The 24,582-nt window shown below is 46.9% G+C and overlaps 1 protein-coding gene across 1 annotated transcript in view; it reads left to right on the forward strand.

Annotated features, from left to right (window-relative positions):
* Positions 1-24,582, forward strand: part of LOC111156433 (coiled-coil domain containing 60) — a 161,637-nt gene that overhangs the window by 108,575 nt on the left and 28,480 nt on the right. Inside the window, exons 4-5 of the mRNA XM_022517337.1 lie at positions 7,379-7,483; positions 16,170-16,277. Of these exons, the coding sequence (XP_022373045.1) occupies positions 7,379-7,483; positions 16,170-16,277 (213 nt within the window). The remainder of the gene's footprint in view (positions 1-7,378; positions 7,484-16,169; positions 16,278-24,582) is intronic.

The raw sequence follows: 24,582 nt of genomic DNA on the forward strand, positions 1-24,582 counted from the left end.
CCTTGGGCCTTCAATAACAGCCTTTCCCACATCCACTTCTGACTAAAGTTCTACTTATTAAAAGCCCAAGGTGAATGGCGTCCTCTCCTGATATTTCCTGGACTCCAGATCAACCCCCTCCAAAACCTACTCAGATTTGGGGTTCCTGTAACGTGTTTGTGTGCTCGTTTACTTTAACCCACATTAGGATCTCTATTCTAGACCTTCAGCTGCACCCTCAAATCCTAGCTCAGTGTCCACCCAAAGCAGGTGCACAAGAAATGGTTGTTGGTTTGTTTGTAGCCCCCACTTTTGTAAAGCTCTGTCCTCTGGTTGGGAGAGGACCATCAACGGACCGGTCCACTATGAAATGTCCATTCACATAACAACGGCAATGGGGATGACGACAGTAACAACCGCAACAATAATTATAATGAGTGTCTAGTCTGTGCTTTATGCACATCTCTTCATCTAAATTTCAAAATATTCCAAAAGATTCCTTAGATTCCTCCAATTATTACCCACCCCCTTTTTGATTAGGAATGAAGTTTAGAAATGCTCACATAATTCCCTGTTACTAAGGTCATAAATTAAAAAGCATCCCTGAGGGGCGCCTGGGTGGCTCAGTGGGTGAAAGCCTCTGTCTTCGGCTCAGGTCATGATCTCAGGGTCCTGGGATGGAGCTCCACAACAGGCTCTCTGCTCAGCGGGGAGTCTGCTTCCCTTCCTCTCTCTGCCTGCTTCTCTGCCTACTTGGGATCTGTCAGATAAATAAATAAAATCTTAAAATAAAATAAAATAAAATAAAAAGCATCCCTGAGTCCCTGAGTGACCCCAAAATTCCTAGGCTATGCCATTCCGCATGGACAGACTCCTAGGATACTTGGACTTCAATAAGGCATGAATCGGGGATGGAAAGGAGGTATTGAGGCAGGTGGAGAGGGAAGGATGGTGGAAAAGGCCTGCCCCCATAGCTATTGTCCTGTTACAGCCATGGTCTCAACCCTGGCTACACATTAGAATCACCTGGGCAGTTTTTTTTTTTTTTTTTTAAATACCAATGCCCAGGGAAAGATGGCAGAGTAGGAGGACCCAAAGCTCACTTCATCCCACGGATACAACTAGATAACACAAGATACCAGGGTGCTTCCCACACCAACTACATCAGACTCAGTGGGGGTGTTGCCTGGATAGAGTGTGTTTGAAAGTTCCCACAATGATTTCCATGTGGAGCCAAGGTTGACAGCCACTCTGCTAGGGCTTCCAGGACCCACACTGCCAGGCTGCCAGGTAAAGAGGAAAGGAATCCACAGCAGACACCCCCTTTCCTCTGCAATATGTCCCAAATTCTGTTCTTCACAGTGTTAACTTAGAGAAGTATCAATATGTGCTTCTTTTTTTTTTCTTTTTTTAAGATGTATATATGTACTTGAGAGAGAGAGAGAGAGAGAGAGCATGAGAAAGAGGGGCAGAGGGAGAGGGAGAGAGACTCTCAAGCAGATCCATTCTGAGTGCGGAGCCAGATGTGGGGCTCAATCCCAGTATCCTGAGATCGTGACCTGAGCTGAAACCAAGAGTCAGGTGCTTAATGGGATATGCCACCCAGGCGCCCCTCAACTTACGCTGCTTAAAAACAAGGGTCCTATCAGTGAGATCCTACAACACGTGACCTTTCTGCGTATGGCTCCCTTCACTTACCAGAATGTTTTTGAGGTTTATCCCAGACAGAAAGCAGATTGGTGGTTGCCAGGGGCCGAGGGAGTGAGGGAGTGGGGAGTGACTGCTTAATGGGGAGGGGGCCTCCTTGGGGGTGATGAAAATGTTCTGGAACCACACTGAGTTGATGGCAGCACAAGGCATTCCTACCATGCAGGAAATTCCAAAGGGTTAAGGAGTTCGGTGCCAAGAATCAGAGTCTAAGACCAAATATTAGAACAAAGGATATTCCCAGTGCTATTACCACTTAGGAGACTACAAGGGTTTGGTGAGCTCTATGCCGGAAGCTGGGGGGGTACAGAGAACACAGATACCGTTCCTATGATTTCACTAATGTCCATCCCCTCAAGGTTAGGGGGCAAAAAGGGAGTCTGGATAGACACCCCAGAAACGTGACTTTTGAGCAGGATCTTTAATGCTGAATAGAAAGAGATGTGGTGGGGCGCCTGGGTGGCTCAGAGGGTTAAGCCTCTGCCTTTGGCTCAGGTCATGATCTCAGGGTCCTGGGATCGAGCCCCACATCAGGCTCTCTGCTCAGCAGGGAGCCTGCTTCCCCTCTCTCTCTCTGCCTGCCTCTCTGCCTACTTGTGATCTCTGTCTGTCAAATAAATAAATAAAATCTTTAACAAAATGAAAAAAGAAAGAGATGTAGTTAGACCCATCAGTACCAGCCCAGCAAAAGTTCCTGCGGCCAGCATTTCTGGTTAGGAAGGCCAGAGCTGAAAGTGGAGGGCGTTGACCGTGTCATCTTTTGGAAACGTGATTTTCAGAGTGAAAAGAAAGCAGGCAAGTCATGACCTGAGCCACCAGCATCCATCCACTAAATGGGCCACCAATAACACCTGCTCATGGGATAGAGGCACATGATAGAGAGAAGGCCAGCCACTCAATGAGGAAGGCAGTTCTTACTTTTCCCATGAGGGTTCCAAGAGCTTAGTGCAAAGTCTGCTTTCCCTGAGCCCGATCGTGCTTAGAGCCCAGGATTTTTTTTTTTTCCCATTATGTTATGTTAGTCACCATACAGCCCATCATTAATTTGGGGGGCTCCTACTCACAAGCAGCCAGCTGGCAGGCTTTCCATGACGTAAGGAGAAGGAGTGAACTCGGGGTTCTGTCTTGCAGGAGCTGCACTCAGATTAACGGGCAAATGAACAGGCACTGGGGAAGGGGGAGAGGCGTCTGTTAGAGTCTCCTGCAACTTTCTCAAGACTTCTGTTGCCACGTCTCCCTTGTTTGAATGGGGTTTTAATCCACGGTCATAGAACACGATTCTCTCTTCTCCCCATCCATGTTTCAGAGCGTGAGACACGGTTTATTTAAAGTTTAATAAGCTTAAATATGCATGAGATCGTTCTTCTCATAGACACTGGTCTCCTTGTGTCTTACCTGGTGGATTCTAGGAGCAGCACAAGTGTGGCTGTTAAAATAAAAGGGGAGGCCATGACTGCCGTGTAGCCATCAAATGCAGGTGGAGAAGCAAGGGTTAAAAAATAGCAATGGGGAATTCTCCATACCAGTACCACCAGTGGATAAGTTGGGTTGGAGTCAGGACTTCTCCCATACAGCTGTTTACCTCTGGGCCAGTCACTGCGCCTCTCTGAGCCTCCTTCACCCAGATGCATGGTACCAAACTCCCAGGTTTGTTATGAGGATCCAATGAAAAACAGTGCTTAGCGCAGAGCCTGGCATACCAGACAGGAAGCCCTCAGTAACTATTAGCTATTATTATTCAATAGGGTGAATTTGATCACTCTGGGCCTCAATTACCAAAAATCCTCAGATTTATGGCTAAAAACCTTCATTTCCAGGCAGGCCCGAAAGCTTCTCTCATCTAAGAGCTGCATGCTACAAACATAATTCCAGTCACAGAAGAATCAGAAAGACAAGTGTTCATTTATAATACTTTTTTAACAAGGTATTTGATCTTGCGCATTATAAAAGCGATAGGGATTACTCCACTCTCCCACCCCGACCGCCCCCATCCCCACCCCGCGGATCCAAGACCATAGGATAAGTTCTTTTAGACAGAAGTTTTAAGTCTGACAAAGTAGGCAAAGGGAAAAAGAAAATCAAGCATGTCCCGAAAGATTTCTGCCTGCTAGCAGTCTTTCCCACCGTGCTCAATGACCTCGTTTTTCAGTTGCAGATTTAGCTGAAAAGGTGGGAAAAAAAACAAGGGTGGAATTTTTCTTGTTATCCTGGTTGAAGGAGGACAGAAAACCAGAGCTTAAGGACTGGAACAGTTGGGTTAATGTCTAAGTAGTCCAAACCACTGGGGGACACAGTTGCCCCACAGGGGCAAGCCCATGTATTTGCTTCTGGCTCCTCAGCTCTAGGGCTGAATAAAGAGCGCGTGGAAATGGAAATCAGGGGACCTAGATTCTGGTCCTGTTTTTCAGTTAACTCTGTGACCCCAGGATCGTCCTCAAATTCTCGGGAGGAAGGTAAATTCCTAATGTGTGTCCCCATGCCACCTCCTCTGTCCTACCTCAGCCTCATTCCCCGCACAAAATCAGAGTGATCTTCTCAAGACATAAGTTGCTTTCAGCTTAAAGCTGAAATGGGGTTTTTGGCTGCCATTCCTAAAAGGATAAAGACCAAAGTCTGAGCAGGGCCACAAGAGTCTGGATGGGCTAGTCCTCTCTTTCTCCCCCTGCCCCAGCCACACACACTTCACCTACTTCTGCACTCATGATATGCCCCCCCACTGGAGGGCTTTCCCCTGTCCCATGCACTTTCTTAATTCCTATTCAACCTTCAGATTTTAGCTCACTGTTTGTTCCAGTTTCTGCTGATGTGAACAACCGCTCCAAAATTTAAGAACTCAAGGCAACAAACCTTTATTTCACTCACAACTCTGCAGCTTGAGCTGGGCGAATGGGCAAGGACTGTCTCCAGCACCACTAGCTGGTGGGTCCATTTCCAACACGGTGCGTCCACACAGATGGTCACTCGGAGCTGGCGGTCAGCTTGTGAGCTCGGCTAGGGCTGAGACCCAGCAGCCATGGTGCTTCTCCCTACGAGCTTCAGGCTGCCAGCTTCCTCACAGCATGCCCATGGCTGGACGCTAACAGTGAGCATCCTGAGAAACGAGAAGGAGAAGCTGCCAGTTCATGGAGCCTAGGCCCAAAAATGGGCATCACGCCAATTGCTTTTGACAGACACGTTTTAATAGCTCAGCCACTCACAAAACCAAGATTCCGGGGAAGGGTACGTAGGGCCATCTCTCCCTTGGAAGAGAGTCAAAAAACATGGGGTTTGTGGTTCTAAATGGCCACGATCTCCTCCAAGAAGTATTCCCTGGCTCCTTTTCAGCCAAACTCCCTATTTTGTGCTATCGAAGAACCATACACTCTTCCGCTCAGCCTCATTGCCACTGCATGTTTCGTTATACCTGTTTCTGCCCCTAGACTCTAAGCTTCGGAGGGGAGAGGCTGGGTCTATCTCATTCATTCATTGCTGGGTCCACAGCCTCCAGCCATCCAGAGACGTTCAATAAATCTAGGTGGAAATGAATGAAACAGGGAACCCATCAGTGATTCAATCAATGAAGGTACTTAGACTGAGACTCAGAAAGTAAAAGGTCCAAAGGGAATTCACACGTAGCAGGAAATAAGAAGGCTGATGAGGAGTGAGAAGCCAGATGTGCATGAGTCTCCGGCAACCCTCCGAGAAGCCCACACCACATGTAAAGCGGGCAGCGACCTTGATCGTGGGCCCCACCTGACTCTAGCCAGCCAGAACACAGGCCCAGAGGAGCAAGAGTTTTCAAGTTTTCAGAACGAAAACATCTCCATTTTTATGTGAAATCTCACAGTTTTAAAATACAATTGATTCCATTACACACACAGTAGGCTTCTTAAAATGTGTCCATGGGCTAAACTTGGTCATGGGCAAAAATACATATATATATATGACTAAGGCCTGCTAGAAAGGAAAAAAAAAAAAAAGAAACTATTTTCTATAACTGAAAGGACTTGCTCCATGATGGTGGAGAAAAAAATTTTTTTAATATGGTATTAAATGTAACTATTCTATTTCATTTTCTAACGGTCTTTTTTGGGCAAATGACCAGTGATGTCAAAGATGAACTGCCTGTCTGGGCTATGTCTCCCTTCTCTAAGCAAGTCCCCTCCTTCCCTTTCCCAGATGGTATCTGGCTTGACAGGAAGCTTCCATATTCTCCATATTCTCAATGGGGCAGACCATGGGGTTCTGGTTTCCCACAGCAGCCTGCCTGCTGGCTGTGGGGGCACGACTGGTTATGGCTGAAATTTGGGGGCACGCTTGTATCCGCTTCTAAAGTTTGAGATCCCCACATTTCCTGGCTGATTCGACCAACCAATGAGTCAGCAATCTGTAGAGTTGGATGAAGCCTCTTTAAGGAAAGGACCAGAAACAGGAGCCACAAACTCCAGGCAGTTCCTTGCCTATGTCTCATACCTTCATTGCTACTTTTCACTGTCTCCATGGCCAGGATCCCATGGCCAAGCTGAAGCCACCTTCCTCTCTCAGGCTGGAATTATTACAACACCCCTAACAGGTCTCCTTGCCTCTGTCCTTGCTCTCCACCCCCACCATAGACCATTTTCAAAACAGCAGTGAGAAGGATCCTTTCTGAATGCAAGTCAGACGTGTCTTCTCTCAGCTCAAAATCCTTTACTTTAATTTAGAGAAAAGGCCCAAGTCCCCCAGTGATCTGCAAGGCTCTGTTCTCTCTCCCTCCTCCTCCCCCTCACCTCCCTATTGTCTCTGAAACACAGCCCCACCTCAGGACATTTGTACCTGCTGTTCACTCTATCCAGAATGCACTGCCCCAAGACATCTGAATGCCTCGCTCCTTTATGCACTGCAGAATTTTTATCAAATGTCACCTTCTCAGTGACACCTCCCTTCATCACCCTATTTAAAATTGCAATTCCCACCCCTCCCAGCCCTTCTGAATTCTCTTTCTGTTTTTTATTCCCCAGAGCATGTCTATTTAGTACAGCAGGGTTAGCAAACTCTAGCCCATGGGCCACATCCAGCCCCTAGACTGGTTTTATAAATAAAGTTTTACTGAAACACTGACATTTACATATTGTTTCCATAGGCCGATGGCTGCTTTCATTCTACTAAGTAGTTTCGACATAGACTGCATGTCCAACAAAGTCATAAATACTTACCTGGCCTTTTCAGAAAACATACCCACCCCTAATCTTTGTTGACATACCACAACATTTCCCCACTTATCTTGCTAATTCTCTTTGCTCCTCCGCTAGGAAATACGCTCCAGGAGAACAGGGTTCTCATACGATCTGTTCACTGGCTGCACCTAGAAGCCGTATTCCTTAAGCTGGAATTATTGCCCGGCACATAGTAGGCGCCCAATCATATCTGCCATATAAACCCTGGCAAGAGAAGAAGGTATTTGAAACGGCCACTCCTCGGGGCGCCTGGGTGGCTCAGTCGGTGAAACGTCTGCCTTCGGCTCAGGTCATGATCCCAGGGTTCTGGGATTGAGACCCACAGCATCGGGCTCCCTGCTCAGCTGGACACCTGCTTCTCCCTCTTCCTCTGCTCCTCCCCTGCCTTGTGTGCTCTCTCTCAGATAAATAAATAAAATTTAAAAAAAAAATTTTTTTTTCAACTGCTGCTCTTTGCTCACTCTGTTTTTCTCTTTCTGCTTCTCCTCCAACACCAGCACATACGATGACGAGAAGGTTAAGAAGACGGGCGCTGGATTCATTCGCCCCTTCATCCCCGTGCACAGCTGTATCATCCTGCCCTCGCTGCCCGAGGCTCACGTGTAAGTAGTCCCTCCTCTGCCTCGTCTGCCTCGCTAGCTTATCAACGGAAGCCAAGGTGAAATGACTCAAGGGGCTAACGAGGCACTGGGAAACGGTTGAGCTGTTCCCGTGTCCTCCTGAAAGGGACATGGAGCCTGGAGCTGGCAACGCCATTTGGCATACAAAAATAACAGAAAAGCAGACACGGTGCTTTACAGCTAAGTGGCAAATCAGCTGGGACTGAGTCATTCCGTTCCTTCCCAAGCCAGACGCCCTACTGTCAAATAGTTTGCAAAGCCTGATAAAATCCGTCCGCAGCCTCCCTGAGCGTGTGCAACAATGTGTCAGCCTGGGCTCAGGGGACATGTTTTCCCCAAAACTCAAGGAGCTCTATTTCCCAGAGAAGCACCTGCTGTCTCCTGACCCGAGGCACCACGGACTCATCATTGCATGGTGTACCAGGGGCTAATCAACCCTCTACAAAGAACACTCTGGCTTTTTTTTTTTTTTTAATTTTTATTTATTTATTTGACAGACAGAGATCACAAGTAGGCAGAGAGGCAGGCAGAGAGAGAGAGGAAGGGAAGTAGGCTCCCTGCTGAGCAGAGAGCCTGATGCGGGGCTCGATCCCAGGATCCTGGGATCATGACCTGAGCCGAAGGCAGCGGCTTTAACCTACTGAGCCACCCAGGCGCCCCCACTCTGGCTTTCTAAAAACCTGGGCATCTTGTTCCCCTTGGGTCTATTCCAAAGAATTCCAAACCCAGTGCTTTCTTTTGTGTTCGTTAGCCCTGTTCAATTGGAAGATTTCAGGTGCAAAGACAGAAGTTTTTGACTTTAGGGCAGGGTTTCTCAACCTCTACACTACTCACATGTAGGGAGGAGTAAATTTTTTGTCGTGAAGGACTGTCCCATGTACTGTAATGTATTTGGAAGCATCCCTGGTCTTGACCTACTAGAAGCCAGTGGCTCCCCACCTGTGAGTTGTAACAACCAAAAATGTCTCTGGATGTTGACAAATGGCCCACCCGGGGTGGGGGGGGCAAAATCATGCCCACCCTCTCCCCCCGTATCTTCCCCGCTCCCGGCCATGTTAAGACACATGGCTCTAGGGCAATGAAAATGGTACAATGGATTGTAGACTTCTCTGTCTGCTCAACTGTCAAGTATTTATTAGGTCCCTAAGGGGTGCACAGTAATACTGACATTACTGACTTCTCTGTAGGCATATCTCATTCGGTTCTCCCAGCAGCCCTGTTATATAGGTATATTATTACCCTCCTTGCAGATGAGAAAGCAACAATCAGAGAGGTGTGCTCCTCTGCCCAAGGTCACAGAGCTCAGCGTGGTGTTGTGTTGGGGTTTTCAGCCAAGTCTGTCTGACTTCACAGCCCAAACACTCGTCACCAGGCACTACACAGAAAGTACGAGCCTCTGAGGAGCTCGTGATATATTTGGAGAGCCAAGTCTCATGTATTGAAGAGTAGAACAATGTATTGTCCTCGATATCCCTCCCTAATATTCCAGCTTTTGGTAAGTCCACTCCCTACTTTCCTGCTCCTCCCCTTCCATTGACCTTATGACTGGATTCTTGACAGCGATCTCTCGATCTCTTGATCGAGAAGTCCAACTCATTTGTTCAGGGACTTTCCAACTGGCAACTTGAACTTGATGATCTTAAAACACCTCCTTGCAAAAAGAGGTTTTGCAATTTCTCATCATGTCCCTTGGAAACACTTGCCCTTCTGCCTGTCTCTCCTGTGGACAACCCTTCCAAAAGCAAACGGTGTAGATCAGTGGTTCTTAAGCTTTCACTTGCATGTGGATCCTCCGAGGACCGAAGTGGAGATGACGCCTGGAAAATGCAGATTCCTGGGCCCCACCCTTGGTTCATTTGGTCTAAACAAGCTGAGGCTTAAATCTGCCTTGGAAGTAACTGGAGAGTTTCTAACTCATCCTCCTTCAAGACCCGATAAGGAAACCGAAGCCCAGAGCGGGGCAGAATCTGCCCCAATTCTTACAACAGGAATTCTGACCTCCTCACTCCTAAATCAGATCTTTATAACCAGGTTTGTTAGATAGGCCAGGATGACGATGATGATGATAGAGATGAACAGTGGTGGTTGTTGGTGTCTATCGCCCCCTAGACCAGGGGTCAGCAGACTTTCTCCTAAAGGGACAAACAGTAAATACCTTAGACTTTGCAGACCAGATGGTCTCTCTTGCAATTACTTAACTTCACCATTGCAGCGTGAAAGTTGCAATGAATGGATGTGGCTGTGTTCCAATAAAGTTTTATTTGCAAACAGACAGTAGCCCCCACTGGCTAGAGTTTGTAAAGCTGCCCTTTCTTCTCCTTGGCTGTTAAAAGGCTCTGGCTGCCTTCGGTGAGTGTATCAGTCATTTGTTGCTATATTACCGAATACCTCAAAACGGAGTTGCTTGAAACAATAACCATTTCCTGTTACTCTCAAGTCTACAGGTCAACAGGGTGGTTCTGCCAGTTGGGGTTGGCTTGGCTAATCCTGCCAGGGTTTGTGCATGTCTGTGTGCCTAGATGATGGGTATGCACGAGGCTGGCCATCTAGGTTGGCATCACTCACAGGTCTGTTAGATGACTGGTTGCTAGGGTGACAAGAGTAACTGGGCCCCATGTTTCTCATCATGCAGCAGCCTAGCCCGGGCAGTCAGGATGGGTTCCAAGAACAGGAGCCTGAGCACCAAAGTCTCCTGAGGCTTAGGCTCAGAATGGACACAGTGCTGCTTCCACCACATTCTACTGGCCAAAGCATTAAGCCAGCCCAGATACAAGGAATGGGGAAAAGATTCCAGCTCTTGATGAGGAAGATGCAAAGTCACATTGTACAGTGTACAGATACAGGGAGGGACATTACTGTATTCTGTCTACCAAAAGGCATCAGGCCTGATCAGTTCTCAAATCCTCAGTTGTCACATCAGCCAACACAGATCAGAGCCTGGCCAGTCCCTTCGCTCCAAGGTAACTGATCCCCAAACTGGCTGAATATTCCGGATTGACTGTATAGGGATCAATTCAATCATGTCAAGGGAGCCTTGATCTTTATCTATAAAAACATGGGCAGGATGGTCTCTAGAAATGAGAAAGAGCTCCTCCTTTCCTCTCTGAGAGGCCAGGCTGCCCTGCACAACCTTCCCATAAGCAAGGGAACCACAGGAGCTGTGCCAGCGCCCTGTCCAGGGCTGTCCTCGGCAGCTGGCATGGGGTGCGTAAATGGCTTGGTAGGCATTTTCCGATTTCTCTTGGTAGAAGCACAAAACGCTTTCTTCTCAGGGATGTCTCCGCCCACTCACATTCCGGCTGGTAGGACAGTTTCGATAGAATGGGCTATTCAGCTGTCCTCCCCTGGAGTTCTGAACAAGGGGACTTCAGAAGCAAGCTCCGTGCACCCCCCTTCGGTGTTTTCATCTATTATGGCCCACGCTTCAGAAAATAAATGCCTTCTCTTTTAATTTGGGAAAATCCAAAACACTGCGCTATGACCAGACATACAGTCGTTACGAGACAGTACTGATTTCTATCGCGCGGGTCTCCAGGGACTGACTTTCTTCCTCTCCCAACCCCAGCTTATTTTACTGCACATGAGATGAACAATTGTCAGGTCTGAGGCACTTTTTTTTTTTCATTAAAACTTCTTCTTCTTCTTCTTCTTCTTCTTTTTTTTTTTTTTAGAATAGCCTTAGGTTCAGAGCAAAAGTGTGTCGGAGATACAGAGACTCTCCTTATAACCCCTGCCCTGTCCATGCTCAGCCTCCCCCGTTAAGCAAACATCCCCCACTAGAGGGGTGTGGGTGTTACCACCAATGCATCTACACTGACAAGGTCATCAGCCGAAGTCCACAGTTTACATTGGGACTCACTCGGGGGTTGTGCGCTCTGTTGGTTTGGACAGGGGTGTGATAGCATGTATCTACCATCATAGTGCCATACAGAGTGTGCTCATGGCCCTAAAAACCTGTGCCCCACCTGTTCATCCTCTTTCCCCCACGACCCTTAGCAACCACTGATCTTCCCACCGTCTCTGTAGTTTTGTCCTTTCAAGAATGTCGTACGGTTGGAATCACACACGATGTAGCTTTTTCGGGTTGGCTTCTCTCGCTTAGCCATAGGCATTTCCCCTCCGTGTCTTTTTCTAGCTTGAGAGCTCATTTCTTGTCAGCCCTTAATATTCTATTGTCTGGGTGTATGTACCACTGATTATTTATCCCTCCAACTACTGAAAGACATCTTGGCTCTTTCCAAGTTTTGGCAGTTCTGAATAAAGCTGTTATATATAAATAACAGGTTTTCATGAGGCACTTCTTGTAAATGGAAGTTTTCATGAGGCACTTCTTGTAAATGGAGACTAAAGTCCAGACCCATTGGACGAGACACTATTCTAGTGAAAAGGGAGGGCTCTCCCTGGTGATAAGAGACAACATCAATATCATAGATAAAGCACAGATTCAGAAACCAGACTGCCCGGGCTAAGATTCAAGCCCTGCCATTTGCTGGCTGTTTTGAATCTGAACAGGTTACACGGCTTCAGTTTCCTTATCTGCAAAATGGGGATGCCAATAATACTATCCTCACAGGGATGATCTTAGTCAACATACGTAGAGCACTTGACATTGAGTCTGCTGGCACAGTGTAAATGCTCTGTGGGACGTGCTTGCTATTATGTTGTTGTTGTTGTTGTTACTACTCTTCATTATTTCAGTGGTTCTGCAGATGAGAATTTTGCCCAAGTTATCAGCTCCAGAGAATGTCAGATTTGAACCAGTTCACTGCCACCACCTTCCATTCAGGAACCAGCAATATACTGAACCTACTCTGTGCCCAGCAGTAATCTGCAGTGGACAAGACTCTGCAGCTTGCAGAGCTAGAGAGACAAGTAAACAGATACTTACAGTAGAGCAGGGACTGGGAATGTAGGGGCAAAGAGATACGCTATAAAGATGGGATGCTTTAGGACACCGGAAGAGAGGGTAACCCAGACCTGGAGAAATCAAGGAAGGCTTCCTGGTTGGGGGGGGGGCATCTGAGCTGAGAGGCAGAGAAGGAAGAGGAAAAGAAATATATATCAGGGCAGAGAACAGTCCCAACCACCTCTTCTCACCCTCAATCTAACAATTCCTGCCATTTTATAGGTGAGGAAAGTGAGGCTCGCGAAGTGAAGTAATTTCACCGAGAGCACATAGCTAGTAGGTGGCAAAGGTAGGATTTTAACTCAGGAGGTGCTAAGTGAGAGTGTGGTGAGCCTGAGCAACTGAGCAGAACTTCCCTAGGTTGCAGATGACAGAAGAGGGGCCGTGCGGAGACTCAAGGCACGTGAGATGGATTGGAGTCTCACAGGGGACTGTGTGTTAGTTTCCCAGGGCTGCCCTAACAGGCTGCCCTAACGAAATGTTTCAATGGCAGAAATTCATTTTCTCATCATTCTAGAGGCTGGAAGTCCAGGGGTTGTCAGCAGGGTTGGTTTCTTCTGAGGCTTCCTTCTCCCTGTGTCCTCAAATGGTCTTTCCTTCCAGCACGTGCATCACAGGTGTCTATGTGTCCTAATTTCCTCTTCTCATAGGAACACCAGTCAGACTAGATTAGGGTGCACCCTAGTTAGGGCCTCATTTAAAAAAAATTTTTTTTAATTAATATATAATGTATTATTAGCCCCAGGGGTACACGTCTGTGAATCACCAGGTTTACACACTTCACAGCACTCACCATAGCACACACCCTCCCCAATGTCCATAAGCCCACCACCCTCTCTCTACCCCCCTACCCCCAGCAACCCTCAGTTTGTTTTGTGAGATTAAGAGTCTCTTATGGTTTGTCTCCCTCCCGATCCCATTTTGCTTCATTTGTTCTTTTCCTACCCCCCAAACCCCTCACGTTGCATCTCTACTTCCTCATATCAGGGAGATCATATGATAGTTGTCTTTCTCTGATTGACTTATTTCGCTCAGCATAATACCCATAATACCCATAGTTCCATCCATGTCGTCGCAAATGGCAAGATTTCATTTCTTTTGATGGCTGCATAGTATTCCATTGTATATATATATATATATATATATATATATATATATATATATACCACATCTTCTTTATCCATTTATCTGTTGATGGACATCTAGGTTCTTTCCATAGTTTGGCTATTGTGGACATTACTGCTATAAACATTCGGGTGCACGTGCCCCTTTGGATCACTATGTTTATATCTTTAGGGTAAACACCCAGTAGTGCAATTGCTGGGTCATAGGATAGCTCTATTTTCAACTTTTTGAGGAACCTCCATGCTGTTTTCCAGAGTGGCTGCACCAGCTTGCATTCCCACCAACAGTGTAGGAGGGTTCCCCTTTTTCCACATCCTCGCCAGCATCTGTCGTTTCCTGACTTGTTCATTTTAGCCATTCTTACTGGTGTGAGGTGGTATCTCACAAAATTTGTATTTCCCTGATGCCGAGTGATATGGAGCACTTTTTCATGTGTCTGTTGGCCATCTGGATGTCTTCTTTGCAGAAATGTCTGTTCATGTCCTCTGCCCATTTCTTGATTGGATTATTTGTTCTTTGAGTGTTGAGTTTGATAAGTTCTTTATAGATTTTGGATACTAGTTTAGGGCCTTATTTTAATACAATTACCACATCAAAATCTCCATCTCCAAATATGGGCTCATTCTGAGGTCTCAGGGTGGGAGAGGTTAGGACTTCCACATACAAATTTTGAGGGGGACACAATTTAGCCCAAAACAGATAGTGTAGAGAGTTTGAAGATTTTAAGCAAGGGAAGGGAAGAGTTGGGTTTATGCCTGTGCTTGTCACCTGCAGAAATGAATCTGATGCTCACATGCCCACATCCTCACACCCACCATGACCAAGCAGACCCCACCTCACCAATTAACACCCTTTGCTTATCCTTTCCTCCCAGCCTCCACCCCACACAACCCAAAGCCCAGGCTGGCAGGGGCTCTATATGGTTAACAGAAGAGGGGACATGTCGCAGGGACTTTTTCAATGTCCTCGGTTATGGTGAAGGTAACATGGGGTGCCAGGCACATGGCAGAGCTAGCTGCTGCTCTGGGCGAAACGCTGGACATGGCCCAGTGCTCAGAGCTGTGAAATGCACCTGTAAGGACCCAGGTGGTGCTAAGGGGGAAGACAGACCAGAATTGGAAGGGGGAGAGGCTTGCAGTACCTTTAAATTAGAAATGAGGGAATAGTAAGTGTTCATAAACAATGTATGGAAAGAAAGGAGGAAGGAAGGGCTCCAGAGCAGAAGAAAGAGAGCTGACGACCCTGGCTTTCCTAAGACCCCATGGTTTTCCTAAGACCCCCAAGGGATGCCTCTCAGGGGATTCACCGGGACAGCCCTGGGTCAGCTCCACACTTGGCCCCCACCTTCTGGAGTGGGGCCTTCCTGGAAGCAGAGAGGGTGGATCCCTTCCTGCCCCTCTGCCCATCAGGCCCAGCAGGAACCCTGGGGATTATTGATCAAGATCAACTTCAGAGAAGAGCAATTACACAGGTTCATAATGGAGGCATCTCACCCATTAGTGTAAGAGGAGAGATCATGCAGGGAGGGGGTGACCTTGTTTCCAGGAAAAGTGCAGGCAGCAGGCTAACCCTCTCCTGAGCCCATGCCCCAGGTGACCACTGCATCAGCTTCGTCAGCACCATGGACAGAGCTGGGACCCAGGAAAGCACAGACTCTGAGGTGAAACAGACAGAGCTTCAGATCCCCATCAGCCCTAGCAATGTGACCTTGAGCAAGTTCCCTTACCTAAGCCCCTCACTTGCAAAGAGGGCACAGTAACAGTACCCTTCCTATGGGGTTGTTGGGAGCACTTAATGAGATATTCAGATCCCGCCTCCGTCACCCACAAGCTGTGTGACTTACTACAAAGTGACGGTATCTCTCCGAGCCTTAGTTTCCTCTTCTTTAAAATGTGGACAACGATTCATACCCCTGCAGGTTGTTGGGAGAATTAAATAAAGTGTGTAAGGTGCCCTACTCAATGCCTGGCTCCCTGTAATACATGATGCCACCCCAAATCAGAAAATACAGGTGAGATATGCTTATATACAGTGTTTCAGCTACTTTTCAAATAATACGTTCATTGTGGTTTTCTTCAACATCCAGCTACATTTTCAGGCAAAGGACCTATAAATTTAAAACAACGGGTCCATCTGTTGATTGGGGGGAGGAGGAAGATTATAATAAATCCAGCTTTCTTGCGTGTCCAGCCCTCTTTGACACTCTTAGTGTATTTATTGTACTTTTATCAGATGAACAGGCAGATACCTATAGGATATAAATGTCCCTCAACCTACTCACTTTGCCTGAAACAAGACCTCTAGCTGGGGGACCCCTCGATTGTTTCTCCTGTCCCACACAGAAATCTCCCCACCCCATCAAATCATGGTTCTGCCACCTGCCAAGTCAGCAAACTGCCACACGTTCCTTCACTCCGCTGAGCCTCACATACGTCATCTATAACATGGGCCCACGAATGCCTCATGGGCACACTGCAAAGGCTCGATGAGATGAGGAACGGGAAATACCACGCCTGGAACATAGCAACAGCTCTCTAACTGGAAAGCCAGCACAACTGTCTCTGTGCCTATTATTGTGAAGGACGTAGTTCCAACAGGATCCCGCTGTGCTCCCCCCTCCCACCTCTGTCTTTGCAGGGAGCCCCTCTTCCGCCAGCTCTGTGCCCTCCACTGGCTTCTGGAGGCCCTGACTATCGACCACACCCACCACACCATGAAGCCCGTGATCACCTGCTGGAATCCAAAGTAGGTCTCAGCCCTCGAACCTGCCATACTAGCAGCAAACTATGTCATGGGGGCGGGCCTCTTATCTGTTCTTCCCCCCCTTTTGCTGTTTTTGGTAGGTGGGTTACACATCCCTGATGTGCTCTGTGGGATCCAGACAGGGGTGAGTTCAGAGACAAGGCATACAGGTCATATGGGCTCATGAGAGCCAATGGTGTGCATCTCCTCTCAGGGGAGGGTTCATGCAAAAGCCCTGAGGCCACTGTTGCAGGAGCTGCATTGCCCCCACATGGGTGGACGAGGAACAGGCAGGCCTCTCTTTATGGAGAGTCATGAGGCCTCCAAGAATGGTGCTAAATGGTAAGGGACCCTAACCTGAGGAATAAGATTTGCTCTGTGAAAATCCCATGCTGAGTGATGAAAAATAGTTCCCTTCCCCCATAAGTGGGAACTCCCTCAACTCCCACCCCAATAAACTGACAATGGCCTCTTTCTCACCACCCTGCCCACCCCCCAGCTGAATTCAACCTTCCTTCTCTTCCCAAATCTTAATTAATTCCATCCTCCTAAGGGTGTTTTCCACCCACCTCCCAAACCCCTACCCTACCCCCTGCTCTAATTCACCCCTTGCACCAGAGCCCAGATAAACTAACATCAAGTGCAACCAGAACTATAAATCATGCATCTATTGATAGACTAGTAACTCCAACTGATTCCATGTTTGGGGTTGAGATGAACTGAAAACTGTAGTTTCCCTTGGTGCTCTGGTTTATAACCTTTATTATTTTTTTAAATTTTTATTTATTTATTTATTTATTTTTAAAGATTTTATTTATTTATTTGACAGGCAGAGATCACAAGTAGGCAGAGAGGCAGGCAGAGAGGCAGGCAGAGAGAGAGGAGGAAGCAGGCTCCCTGCTGAGCAGAAAGCCCGATGCGGGGCTCGATCCCAGGACCCTGGGATCATGACCTAAGCCGAAGGCAGAGGTTTTAACCCGCTGAACCACCCAGGCACCCCTATTATTTTTTTTAAAGCACCAAAATCTTTTTTTTTTAATGGAAACCCAATACTGTAAAACAAATTTGTTAAAATGTAACTGTAAAAGCAGGAAGTTGGGAGGCCTGGCGGACTGGGGCCCCTCCAACTCTCTCCCATCTCCACCAAGACACCCCAGTTATTTCCAAAATATCTATGTGGCTCAAAGAATTTGTTTGAAAATGACAGGCTTAAGACATTTCCCATACATTACTCATTCTTCTTAGAAAAAGCCCCCTTTAAAGGTCTGAGGTATGAACTTCCTCCTTATAGAACTAATGCCTTCCCCTTATGAATCTATGTAAGTATACCCCCCCTTTTTTCTTAACAGAATTGGCATCATACCCTGAATATTGAACATTTTTCTACTTTTCCCCCTTTAAAATATCTTATGGAGGCACTTGGGTAGTTTGGTCAGTTAAGCATCTGACTCTTGAATTTGGCTCAGGTCATGATCTCAGGGTTATGAGACTGAGCCCCACATAGGGCTCCACACACAATGGGGAGTCTGCTTAAGATTCTCTCCCTCCCTTTGCCCCTCTTCCCATTCACTTGCTCACTCTCTCTCTAAAATAAATAAATAAATATTTAAAAATAAAATAAAATATCTCATGGACATCTTTCCATAATGGCACATACAAAGATCCTACATTCTTTTGACAGTTTCCATCATCCTTTAACAGAATGCCATCCCTCATAAAGAAATAGTTATCCACGGTCTATGGCAGGGGCAGACCATAATTTAGATAATCATTTCTCTATAGGGGGACTCTAAGGTCTTTCCCAAGTGTTGGCCATTTCAAGTAGTACTGCATGGAACACCCTCGTACATATATTTGTACCCAGTTGAAAATATCTCTGTTGGCCAGATTCTGAGAAATGGGATTTCTGGGTCAAGGCAACATCTAATTTTTTTTTTCACAGTTGATGGCTTAGATTCTAAGAAAAGAGTCCCTCAGCCAGCAGACTTCTAATAGCATTTCATCTCCCTGAGCTACCAGCAGCAACACTTTGGCCTCCCAACATTTGGGCATCCATTCTCCCAAACTGAGGCAAGAATATAATGCAGGATTTGGATTGAGAAGATAAAAAATGAAGCATCTTTCTTTATTTCTTTTTTTTAGAAATGTCCCCAGCATGTGACCAAAAACTCACCTGCGGTTAAAAAAAAAAAAAAAAGACACGGTGGTCACACTGAGAGTCATGGAGGCTCTCCCTGTGACTTGCCAGGGCAGAATCCATCAGGGATCCACGGAGATCCATCAGAGCAGAACAGGAACCAGAACCTCTGCCTGATAGAAAAATGCATCCAGAAAGATTCCCATGGGAAGTCAGAGTATTTGCTAGGGCTTGCTTTTTCCTAGTGAACCATTTGCTCCTGATGATGGTTTTAGTTTGATGGCATGCTGGTACATGTTTAATAAATGTTTAATAAACAGAACAGTTCTCCAAGAAGGAAAACCCATGATGTGTAACAATGTCAATTTCCATGATGGACATCATCCAGCCATGGCTGACTTCAGGCTTACCAACATGACCCTGGGGCTGGGGACAGGGTCACATGTTCAGTTCTTGTGAGCCAGTAGAAGCCAACTCCAGCATACCATTTTGGGGGATCAATTTATTTTATTTTTTTTTAAGATTTTATTTATTTATTTATTTGTCAGAGAGAGAGAGCACAAGCAGGCAAAGCTGCAGGCAGAGGCAGAGAGAGAAGCAGGCTCCCTGCTGAGCAAGGAGCCAGACGCAGGACACCATCCCAGGACCCTGGGATCATGACCTGAGCCGAAGGCAGCGGCTTAACCGACTGAGCCACCCAGGCATCCCTGATTTTTTTTTTAATAGATAAATCTGAGGGTGGGGGTTGGGCAAGGGCTTAGGTTTCCTAGAAAGTGCCAGAAAATATCTTTTTAGTTAGCAAGAAAGGAGAAGGTTGTCTTATGTTTAATGTCCAATTCCTGTTTATGTTGTTTCATCCTGATATCTTAACTCAAATGTCTCTAAATCTTCAAATGCATTTTTTAAAGCCCAGATGAATTGAGAGGGAGTAAGAGCAAGGGCTTGAGCATCAGATGGACCTGGATGAGTCCAGGCTCTGCTGCTTGGTAGATATGTGACCTTGGTCACTTAACATCTCTGGACCTCTATTTCTTCATCCATCATATGGGCTCCTGCCTCAGAAGAGTTATTGTGAGCATCAAGAAAATAAAGAACACGGAGCATTTAGCCCAGTGACCGGGAGCACTGTGAGGGCTCACTGAACGAAAGCTATTCAAGATTAAAATCCCCATTTCCAAGAGCAGTTGGCTCTTTGATTATCAAAGCCATTGAGACTTCAGGCAAGGAAAGAATCTTCTGAGTAGAGTTTTAGCAACAGATGAGATCCCCATTCACAGGGAGAATGAACAAACATAGAGACAGGAAGAAAGCTAAGCAAGGTCAACGAAAATCTGGTTGCAAAGACAAACAATCCAGGGAATGATGCCAACAGAGTAATACCCAACTTCCAGTCCTCCTGACTGTGCTGTTCTGAGTTTCCTCCCTCAAGCAGCCAGCATCTCCTGCTATCCGAGCATCTGAAACACAAACCCTGAGCCCCGACACCTACCATGCACTTTCCAAAAGGAAACATCCATCATCAGGGACCTGTAGATCCCAGAGGCTTCTCTTCTATTAGGCATGATGATGGCTATGGATCCAACCCCGCCCCCTTACGGATTTTATAGCAAGGAAGTGGTGTGGTTCAATATCTCAATACGGGCTTCCTCAGGCAGCAAAATTTTTACTAACTGGCGGCTAGCATGCCACAAGCAGAAGATGACCTTTGTTAATTACAGGAAGATCCCATATTTGGCTAGAACTGGTGGATGGTTGGATGAATGGACAGATGACAGATTAGGATGTCATTATGAGTTTCATCTGAGGCTGTGCCTTATCGGGAGGGGGAGGGGAGGCCTTCCCAAATTCATCATGTGGCAGTTCAAACACGTTATCATTTCCCAGCATCCTCATTAATCCCATGGCTAGCAGGGAGAGTTTATTTCAATTGACAAGATGATCGGGTCCACAAGAGAGCAGAAACTGGGCTTTCAATACCAAGTGTGCTAATTACCCTTCTCTGAGAGACGCAAGGCTCTATTTCGCAAAGTAAGACTCATTTTATATATAAAGTTACCCAAGTCTTTATCTAAACCTTTGGGACCACCTGAATTTCAGAATTGCTTTTTTTTTTCTTTTTTGGCATTTTAGAAAGGCAATATGGGGCATACACCATAGAAAACATCACACCCACAGGGGGAACTGAAGCAGCAGACTATCATCCAACACAGTATTTCCGCAGGGGGAAAAAATGAATATTTACACTAAGTGCATAATAAAAATAAATAAAGGTCATTGGTAGCCTCCCATCAGTTCAGGTCATGTTTTGCTGCCAAATCAGTTATTAAACTTGTCCTGGTTTTAAATACCTTTTGGATTTTGGAATTGGATTAGGGTTTATGAACTTATATCGGTATCGGTTTTTTTTTGTTGTTGTTGTTGTTGTTGTTTTTTAGAGACTAACTTTCCAAAGAATGACTAGAAATGAGTGATCAGAGAAGCAGAGGAGATGAGGTGTAAGCGAGCACCTCTCCTCCCCAGTTCCGCTCAACCCCAGCCCCTGATGCCATCTTCCCTAGTTCCCATGGGAAAGAACCTGGCAGGACCCCTGGCCAGGCAGGAGAGTAAAGAAGCCCCTGATTCGCTTTCTGGGCAAGGCACAGCATACAGCATGGAGTGAAGGTGTGAGGGGCTGTCCCCTGGGTAGCAAAATCATCTATGTCCTACTCCTAGGGCTGTCCTAGAGAGATACCATCGCAGCCACTCTTAACTAGGGAGTCCAGGTGGGTATGATCTTGACTTTTATTAAGGGAGTCCAGACACTCAAGGGCCAGGGTACCCAGGCACAAAGAACCTGCTGTTCCTTTAGAAAAACATGGATGGCTAAAAGGCAGCCACACTCTGACATTCCAAATAGGACACAGGCACCTAAATCTAACAATTGTGCCCTGATGGAAACAGCTGGCTCTGAGTGCCCCCCACGTCAAGCACTGCTCTGAGTACATCCCTCCAGTTGGCCTCATTCCGACAGAAGAGGAACCCGAGGCACAGGAAACTTAAGTAACGTGCTCAAAATCACATGGCTCATAAAAGCTAAGGACTGGAATTCAGGTAAGCCCAGCTGCAGAGCACATGTGCTTAATCACTAAGAGACGGTTTCCTCTGTGCCCAGCGAAAGCCCAAAAGTCTTCCAATTCATTTAGGGCACAATGTGGTGTCCAAAAACGAAAAGAATAACTCATCACAAAGTAGGATTTGCCAGGCGACCCCAGGATACAAAAGGGACTGCCCCTTGCCAAGATAATATGATATGTGCATATACAGTTTTCTTTTAAACAACAAAAAAGGCCACTCCATACTTATGGCTTTGGTAGTCAAGTTAATATATGGGAACCAAATCTCCATATCAAAACCTCTTTCGAGGACTGCGGAGTTAATCACCATATTAACCAATTCCTGTAAGAACTAATTTGCCAGACTGTCAATCTCATGGTGGGGTGGTGGGGGGAATGCAGTACCATTCCCAGCAACACGCAAAACAGCAATTATTATATTGAAGGTGGTTTTTTTTTTTTTCCCTCTGTCCCATGCACCCCTCCCATCCCAGAAACGCTCATTTCCCTCAAACCTGTTTTCAGGCACTACTGGGGATAGAGCAGAGAAGGGAGCAGACATCCCTATTCTCTGGAGCGTCTGTTCTAGGCGACATGGGGAGAGCAGCAGATAATAAACATGCAGTAATCAAGGTGCTTTGAGGTAGCATCAAGCGTCATGAAGAAATTGATGAGGTGATAGGACAGTGGCAGGTGGGGGGTGACTTTTAAATTGGGTCATCTGGGAAAGACTCACTCAGGAGGTGACATTTGAGTGAAATCTCTGATTCCGCCTGCTCTCCTCTCTGCACTGACTTAATTGCATTGTGCCTCCACTGCTTTACTCAAGAGGACATCTCTGCGGGAGTAGGGGACCGTGGCAGGATGATCGGAGCACCTGCCACAAGGGAGGCGACCCGCTTGGGAGGTACCGGGAGCTTTGGTCTCTGTCCCCTCCCTGGTGCGCCATCGGCAGCTGGCTCTGTCCTTGCAGCTCAGTCGTGGACACACGAGTGCCTTCTAAACCAGCCAACAGACTTTCCGCTCTGAGAAGCAGGTGTTTTACCCCAAATGACAGTTCGCAAAGAGAAGGAAGGAATTATTGGAGAAAATGACTCTGATTGCTACTGCGGGGAGACATTTCAAGTGACTCGCCGGGAACAAAATGTGCTTGGCGGGTACAGTTAAATGAGATGCGACGGTGCTCCACGCTTTCATCTCTTGATTTCTGGCAACTAGGATCCCCTCCCCTGAAAGCTTCAGCAGGGGGGAAATTATGGTCTGAAAATCATAGCCACTTCTCCCTCACGGATCTGTCCTACTGCCTTGTTCCCCACCATCAGCCCCTCCCCAAGCCACACTAAGCTGTCTGTCCGAAAAGCACGTGGTTCATAGTTTAACTGTGTTCAGTTCTCTATATGAGACACCCCCCACAAACCCTTAACAAGCCCTGCCCCATCCTCACACCAAGCCTCTGACGTAGCTAATATTATTCCCTCCATTTTACAGATGAGAGCACTGAGGCTTCGAGAGGCTACGTAGCTTACACAAACACACACCTCGGAAGCAGCAGGGCAGGCACAGGACTCGAACACCCAGTCCACCTGATTCTCAAACCTGCTGTTAACCACCAACATAGGCTACTTCTCTTGGTTCTCTCGCTCAAAGAGACTTGCCTAAGGTCACACAAACAGTGCATCAGGGACACCAATTAGATAAACTAAGTTAAGCTGCCATAATGAACAACCCGAAAATCTCAGCAGCTTAGTGCAACCCAAGTTCATTTCCTGCTCACCCCACCCATCATCGACACGGGGCTGTGCTCATTTCGGTCACTTGAGGACCCAGGCTGATAGGAGTTCTTGTCTCAACACAAGCTTCCACCATCAACAACACAGAGAAAGGAAACTGCCTTGAGGGCTAGCCCTTAAAGCACCCACTCTTGATGCCATATCAGTTTCACTCATGCATTTTTAAATAAAGCAAGTCACAGGGCTGCCCCTGATGCCAAGGAGCCCAAAAGACCCCGGACTACTTGGTAAACAGCACTAATGACTATCCCACCAAGCCCTGGGGAGAAGCGTCCCTTTGCCGTGTCCATCTTGGACAAAGTGTGCACTCGGCCCCCTGTGGACAAAGAAACTCAAGTAGTTTCTTTCTTTTCCTGCCCCTATCTGAGCTTCCTTTTTGGTTTATTTGCTCCTGAGAATGAAACATCAGAGAGACCGATTCTGTCTAACCAGGCCCGCTCTCTATCAGTGGCTTTGCATGAGCAAGGGTGCAGGGCGATTTTAAGATCTCAGGGAGACTTGCTGTATTTTTAGCTCATTTACCTGCTGCCTCAAGTCGCAATGGATTTCGGGTCATCTAGGACGCGTTAACAGAAAACCTCCATCTTCCCGATTGGGCTTGAATATTTAAGATTTTGAAAGCTTGGCTGGGACCCGATTTAATTTTAAAAGGGGAAGGGGGTTGCTTTTGAACTTCAAGAAGGAGGCTGGAGGCACAGCAGGAGCTGCGAGAGCAAAGGGAAGAAGCTGAAAAGCTCTGTGGTCTTGAAAGAAATGCTCCAAAGCTGAACCACGAAAGCTTCCAGTCGGTGAGCCTTAAATCAGACTTCAAAAGCGCCACTAGTTTAAATATTGTTTATAGGACTGGTGTATTGCTAGTCCTTCCTCTGGCTGGATTTTAAATATTCCCTAATTTGATTACTCGGGGGAGAAGCAGGCAGAACCAACGTTAAATGAGCTTCACTGTTAATTATTCAGAGGGCTTTTTATTGTGTAATCAAACATAAAGTCTTACAAAAAGCTTGGAGGCACATTCTCACCCCGCCCTCCCCAGCCCGACTTCCCCATTTGCCTGTGTGCAATGCTCGCGTTGTGGCCGTGGGCTGCTATATGCTCGGCGAAGTCCTGCCATCCACGAGAGCATGACCCCCTCCACGTCTGGGCTGGCAAAAGCCTCTGACTTTGCTACCTAGAGCCCCGGGCCACAAGAAGCCAGCCTGAGGCAAGTTTTAGCTCCCGTATCGTTTACCTCCTATATCTGAGCATCTCCCCAGCACTCAGCAGCCCCGTCAACGCGTCCCTTCATGAGT

The sequence above is a fragment of the Enhydra lutris genome, unplaced genomic scaffold, assembly GCF_002288905.1.
Source record: "Enhydra lutris kenyoni isolate GAN:26980312 unplaced genomic scaffold, ASM228890v2 scaffoldscaffold46, whole genome shotgun sequence".
NCBI lineage: Eukaryota > Metazoa > Chordata > Mammalia > Carnivora > Mustelidae > Enhydra > Enhydra lutris.